This window comes from Haliotis rufescens, unplaced genomic scaffold (assembly GCF_023055435.1).
Source record: "Haliotis rufescens isolate VD_foot unplaced genomic scaffold, xgHalRufe1.0.p SCAF_14, whole genome shotgun sequence".
NCBI lineage: Eukaryota > Metazoa > Mollusca > Gastropoda > Lepetellida > Haliotidae > Haliotis > Haliotis rufescens.
In genome coordinates this window covers 37426193-37433615 of record NW_025963824.1, presented here as the reverse complement: position 1 = coordinate 37433615, position 7423 = coordinate 37426193, and the positions used below count along the sequence as shown (strand labels likewise).

At 39.9% G+C, this 7423-nt stretch overlaps 1 protein-coding gene across 1 annotated transcript; it reads right to left on the bottom strand.

The window, feature by feature from the left end:
- Window positions 1-571: 571 nt before the first annotated feature.
- Window positions 572-6510, bottom strand: LOC124128005 (GTPase IMAP family member 4-like). Its single transcript, XM_048395395.1, has 3 exons — window positions 6460-6510; window positions 5057-5095; window positions 572-4317 (listed from the first exon to the last, which is right to left on the bottom strand). The coding sequence occupies exons 2-3, from the start codon at window positions 5067-5069 to the stop codon at window positions 3185-3187; spliced, it is 1146 nt and encodes a 381-aa protein (XP_048251352.1). The 5' UTR covers window positions 5070-5095; window positions 6460-6510; the 3' UTR covers window positions 572-3184.
- Between the last annotated feature and the right edge of the window lie 913 nt (window positions 6511-7423).

Genomic DNA, 7423 nt, shown 5'->3' with positions numbered 1-7423 from the left:
TCTTTCTCTGATCGGCACCGTTTCACAGCCGGCATCGAAGCTGGGAGAGGTCACGCCAGATATTGACTGGATGGTTGCTTTTTCTATCATTTTGAAAGTGGCGGTTCATTTTTATATTAGACAGATCACCTTCTATGCAAAACATATCGATAAACCACTGGATTTGTCAGTGTTTATGCACACATTTTGTAAATTACCCAGTTTTAAAATACAACAATAACCATTATAAAACATAGCTTTGTTATTTTGTGGCATTGAAAATAGGTGACGTTTCTCATGTCCTTGAGTTTAATATCGAGTTTAATAATTAAAAATATTAGTTGGCCTTGACTGACAATGTAAGCCAGAGGAAGAGTGAAATTGGTGAGGGCTAACATTCTTAATTCAAAATATCGGAGTTGGTTTTGTCCTTTACAACTTCAAAAACGTGCAATATTGTGGTTATTCCAATATTGTGGTCATAATATCACTTTTTCTGACACAATCGCGATATTGTCCAATAATGTGAACACAGATCACATCACATATCGCTGATGCTATTAACTGCCTTCAGGCAATCAGAAACGTAAAAGACATTTTTTATAAATTTATTTAACAAAGAAATCTTTAAATGAGAAGAAAATCAAAAAGAATGCAACTCAACACATTGTTTCACATTTAACCGCTCTTGATTTATACTACTTAAAGTTTGCTAAGGATCTAGTTTTGATGATGTATCATGCAACAAATTAACATTGTAATATCCCTGTACACAATGATTGGATTATCCCTAAAGTATCTCATGTACAGAGGCATGCAGTCATTGGCAAGATGTGCACGAGGTGCTTAAAAACGAGCGTTTATTCGTATCGTGACAGAATCTTTGCACATCATTATCAGAGAGCACATCAACATTTGCTACTAGGTTTGCAACAACCGAATTCACTTATGCCCCCTCAAAGAAGTCGCTTGACAACCAAAGAATTAGGCAGATACCAGCTGCAGATACCAAGCGACATCGAACAGAGTTCTACCACACAGCAGGAAGACATTATCACTTCGTGACTGCCACCACAGTCAGGAATGATCTGCGGAACGCCAGTGGCTTTAACGTTTCTACTCAAACAGTGCACAATCGTCTCCGTGAGGCTGGTCTCCGTTCACTGAGGGCATGCATTCCCATGCAACTGACTCGACATCACAGACAGTGACATTTGGATTGGGCTGAAGACCACGTCAGTTGGACAGACCGAGACTGGGCTTCAGTACTTTTCACTGATGAATCGATATACTGTCTAGACTTCACAGATCCTTACGCCCGAAGGTGAGAAAGATTTCAGGATTCCAAAATAGATGAACATGACAGAGATGGAGGGCACTGAGTCATGACTTAGGGTGTGATCAATAGGGCTGGAAGAACCGATTGTCTTGTCCTACAGCAGAGCTCGATGACATGTTTCCGCAACAGGTACGACATTTTGGGTGTGTACGTGAGACCGTATGCTGATGCAATCATGAATGATAACGTACGACCTCATTGTGACATGGTCCCTGATGCCAACTTAGAGCAGGAGTCGTTGTCCATATTGAGGTGCAAGTGTTAACGAGCTGCAGATCACTCTCTCGCGATGCCCTGTCCTTCTGGCAACACCACAGAAACTCGGCAGTGTTCGTACTGAAGAGTGGACCAATCTTCCCTTGGCAACCATCCAGACACTTGAGAGTGGTTTTATGCTGCTTTGAGCATTATTCCAGCAATATCACGACGGGGACACCTGAAAAGGGCTTCACACATTGTCCTAATGTTGGGAATCGAACGCAGGTCTTCAGCGTGCCGAGATAACGCTTCAACCACTAGGCTACCCGACCACCCGGGGGAGCATGAGAAGCGGTGTAATATGGGTCGCATACACGGTACTGTACTTTTTGTTAGAATGATTGTGTTTTTCAGTTTTACTCTCATTTTGACGAGTGATCTGATCTGATGTCACGTGACTTTTGTTTATTAAACATGTCTTAACGCAATATGGTTGTTGGCTATTTCAACACAATTGGGGCATTTACCTTTTTAAAGTAATGATACTTAGCAAACTTGGAGTAAAATGCGGTAGCCTCATATGGACGTCGCAATGTTATTGCAATAATCTTGGACGCGACGTTAAACCCCATTTCACCTCACCTCACCTCGTATGGACGTTTTTTTTCCTGAATAGCAAAAATAGTAGATAGAGGTGACTACATAGTGTTTCTATGGCATATGTTTATAATAAGACAAACGTCCAGAACAGATTATATAACAGAAGTGCTCAAACCTTCCGCGGCAGATATTGCCAGAAGGGGTCTATCAAATACATGTCTAAAGTAAGACCACGGCAAAATGGCAATAAGGTAAAGGCGAAAATGAAAGGGTAGCCAAATTACTATTCCCATGGCATAGTTCCAATACATGAAAAACAGTTTTGTATTACATTATCTTGCTGTTATTTATACATACCTAGGTTACAAAGCATGGTGAATAATTTCAAAACAAAATTCGCAAAAGCCAAGCAGTGAACAAGACTAACGGCTGTTGTAACGTGAAGACAAACCTAATTCCATTACGCGGCTTTCCATACTACATCCAGACACCAATTTATCTACAGACGTTTCTCAGTAATAAAATGGAGGTGAACCAAGCATAAATCACATGTTCCTCTGTGATCTAGTGGATACAACATCTGCAGGGAGTGTATAAGGTCAGTGGTTCGATCCCCTGACCGCACCATACCAAAAGTTGCTACCCTGCCTGGGGCTCGGCCTTAACGGATTATATGACATGCCCTGGTTGGTTCATAGTCACTGTGTCAGAGTGGGGTATTCTAGCACTATAGAACCGACATTAGTCCGGACAGGTATACGTACAAACACACACACGCACTCGTGAATGCTTTTTTAGATATAAACCCAGCCCCAAATGGTGCTTATTTCAATCCTCATTCAAAGACCATGAGTCGTCTGACGCTCTTTGCAATCTTCGAATGAGGATCATTGCTCGATTGTACCCAGAACAAATTGAAATCTCGACCTCAAAGTCTGGATCTGCATAAACAAAAATCGTTTCTGTTGAATATATAATAAGTAACGTATACGTAAACGTAGTGACCAAAACTATATGATTGAATCAATGAAAATCTATCTTTGACAGATCTTTATAATACAGCTACCATTACGAAAATTGGTTTAATGAAGCGATCTTGCTCATTACCCATCGGTAAGCAGTTCCAAGGTAACCAGTGTCACCATTTTCAACTTTCTCTCGTATCTGCTTCCGAACTTCTTCATGTTGCATTTCTACCCTCATACGGTCATGTTCTTCCCTAATGGTTTTCTGAAGATCTTGCAGGTTCTGAACTTCTCTCCTCATGTTTTCCTCTGAGACTGCCTCCTTTTGTTCAGCCACCTGATTCTCTTCTTCTTCATTTTGCAGCAGTGCTAAGGCTTTTAGTCGTTCTCTCAACTGATTTCCTTCATTTTTTGCTTCCTCTGATCTTTTTTTGTTTTGTTGAAGTTGTTTCTCCAATTCTTGCATTTTAAGATGCTGTCTCTGTAACATTTCTTCATAGGCAGCAGCTTCTTGCTTGAGTGTCTCCTCGAGCTGCTTCTCCCTCTTCTCTTCAAGTTTTTCCTTCTTCTCAGCTTCTCGAAGCTCAGCCTCACACCTCTCATACATCTCGTTTGTGTAGCACCCGCCGCCGTTGTAACCAACCATGCTTTTTACAATGACTATCAGGTCTTTGGCAAATTTCTCCTTCTCTGCATCCGTCCCCCTGTTGTTGACAGCAATACAGCGACGACTTACATCAAATAGAAACTTCTTCAGTGTCACTGGGCAATCACCTAGATAGTTGTCAAGGGTATCATTATCCGCTTCCAAGTCATCTTTTCCAGTAAATACAATAATCACAAATCGTTTTGATTCTTCTCCAAAGCAGCGCAGGAACCTTTCAAGTGTATTTTTGTCTTCTTCCATGAACCTTCCTACCCTCACGATGAAAAGAATGGCGTGTATTCCAGGAGATGACATGCCTATACATTTCATTATCTCTTCCTTTATGTCGTCGTGTGATTTTACTGTGTCACAAAAACCTGGGACATCAACAAGCTGCAAGTCGTCACCAAAGCGCTTAAAGGAATGTTGTTTACATTTCTTTGTAACAGACATTGCTCTTGCGAATGAGTCAAATATCTTCACAATCTTTCCGGCTCCAGCTATTGTATTCCCTGTTTCACTTTTACCAACTCCAGTCTTTCCTACAAGTACCATTCGAATTTCCCTGTCTAAGAAGCTGGAACGTTTCCCTGTGAAAGAGAATGCAAACAGTCTTACACCCACTACTCAACGGATTATGAATTACATCATTTTGTCAGTTGAACTTCAGTCAAATGCAAATGCGGGAGATTGCCTATTTCTGTTTAAGTTTTAATTTTCAGGGTAATTATTATGTGCCATAAATATGATCACAATGTCTGTCGGTTAGATCAATTTCATAGGAAATATATTTGCATCGTTTCAAAAGAGAACAAAATACTTAATATTGCTGTGTCTGATAGCAAAACGACACGAGTGCCACAATTATTGCAGCAGTAAGATACTATTGACATGATTGCAAGGCTCGCTTGTTTTATTCAGCCTGACTACCCGATTAATCAATGATTAGCAAACAGGTCCGACTCCTTGATCGATTAACTAGTTCAAATCAAAATATCAACACCAGAGATCAATAAGTCTTCCAATACAGTTTCGTAAAAATGACTTAAAAGACAGAACATCTGCCGTGACACCAGGTTTTCGCTTAAAGGGTAAACATGGCTTGCCCACCCAACGAGTAGCATCTATCACTGTTGTCATAAAAAAACTGGTGTTAGTTTGTATGTTGTTTGCAAGTAATATAATGTTGGTGACACATGATGACACAGCCCCAACCCCAACCCCCACCCCACCCCCCCCCACCCCCCCCTCCACATGGTTTCCCCATAGCAAGCAGCTCATTCAGTTTCCACCCAGTTTTCTTGAACACATGTCTGCATAGGGAAGTACCTTTGTCAGCCATTGTGACGTGTATGCCTGTTAAACAATCTGAAATGAAAAGACAATTTCTGCAAGTATGATTTTGTGCTTATAGAGGGTGTAATCGTGACATATGATTGAAACTGAAAACATTGTTTCAGCCTTCATGAGATAAGAGTATTTGACAAAAAACATCAAAAAGCCTTTTATTGCATACATGTTGAACCTAAAATAAGTAAAATGCCTCCTTTTTGGACATGCCAACAGCTGGTCACAAAAGATGGGAAGGTTCATTAATACGCGCATACAATACACAGGAACAATAATAATAATAATAATAACTACAGATTTATAAAGCGCTGGTATCTAGTTCGAAGAACTGCTCAAAAGCGCTTCATTAGAGTCTACACAAAAAAGAGACATTACACAGCTAGGAAAACACAAAGCCTCAATACTCTAAGAAAGATTTGGTGAAAAGATAGGTTTTGAGTCTTGATCGGAACAAAGTAGGACTGTCAATGTTCCTAATATCCAATGGCAGCCTATTCCATAGCTCAGGGCACATAATGCCACAGAACAGTGGCCCGCTTAGTGGGAAATATTTGCTACAAAACTCAAACAAGAACAAAACAGACAGCATGATGTGAGTTTATTGTAACATGAAGATAAAAAGAAAGATTTGAGATAAAAGTCTCACATCGTCACATATCACTGTCATACATTGTGTATGTCTTGATATATCGCAAATATCAACGAAGGGCAAGGTTTGGTTTATTTCACGATAAAACATTGCTGTCATGACGTCATTTCTAGAGATTGATGAGGCTCACAACTTGATAATGTCGTAAATTGGACGACAATATGTACTAAAGGGTAGTGAGTTGTTTCCCTCAGATAAGGGGACGCAAAGGCCAAACGATCGCGTCAAAGACCGGGAGATCTATGAAAATCTCGTTCGGAGAAGAGGTAAAGATAATAAACGTGAGGAATGTGGGAATATGCGGGAAATACTCAACCCCCTGTTCATAAAATGGACTTGCCCGACACTGACGAGATCGACTGCGTCCTTCATGGTTTATTCTCCCTGCTGTTTTTTTTATTGTACGACAAATAACTCCACATCACCGTTTATTTCTTAAAAGAGCCTACTAGTCATGCGAATTTGGATATATCTACCAACAACTCTGAGATCGGTATCCAGTTAAACCTTATACTGTGTTACAATAAAATGCCAAGATTCCGAAAAACAATTTCGTCACTAAACTGTTTTCTTTCAATTTTCAATGTGTTCAATTGAAACGTTGGGGTTTCAAAAACATCTTCACGTGGATTGATTCAATGGTGTGTGTGCCGTGGTAAATCATAACATATGGTTTACACCTTTACAAAAGTGTAACAGTATATATCAGCAGAAGAGAATGAACGACACTTACCAGCCGTTACCAAACGCTGCCAGAGCCCACTCCTAGCTGTAATACCCCGCAGTACGCCAGCCGCTGGCTTTCAGATGCAACTTGTCACGTGAGCAGACTAGGTGAGCCCACCTCATACTGTATACGTGTACTTAATATGTCTGTGCAATCCAAACAAATGTGAGACAACACGTGACGTCCTTCTGGCGACACGCAGAGATAAGAAATTCATTTTCTTTAGCAACGACGTTGAGCCTATAATCTCATTTACGGGTCTGTACAAAGATAAATTTTTAATTTTATTGAAATAAACTTGCAAATATACCATCTGAAATTTATATGACAAACTGTTTTGATAATGTTCTGTAGATAGATAATTGGCTGTTTGGTTGACTTTAATGCAGTTGATATATGGTGTTGCTTACATGGGGTTTTGTTTAGTCTTTTATTGGCATATATATATATATATAGTTGTTTGGGGTTTTGATAAGAAAATAGTAGGACATTTCAGTTATGCATTCATTCAACCATGCAGTTTTAAAATTGGCCCAACTTGTTTGAATAAGTGCATAAACAGTAATTAATGCACTGAAGTCCGTGGTAATAGGAGCCCAATGAGCGAATCCAATACTGAAATGCTATACGACAATGGAGTTTTCTTGTATAGTTTGTCCTTGTGGTCTAGTAACACCTATTATATTTATAGATTAAAGCCTTTTTAATATAATTATTCCAACGCATCTCGTTCAGCACAGAAGAACTTGAAGCGTGTTTTTGCCCTTGTAGCATGGTTTGTATCAGACACATTTCAGCTGACATTTCAACGACCTTTACTCCTAACTATTCCCCAAAACATTCATGTACCGGCGCACACACATCCAAGGGTTAATGCAACACAAGAATTTATACTCACATAACTTTACTACGCCTTATCATCGCAGGAGATACAACTTCTTTGGTCAGGCAAGATAGACTCGTCACGCAG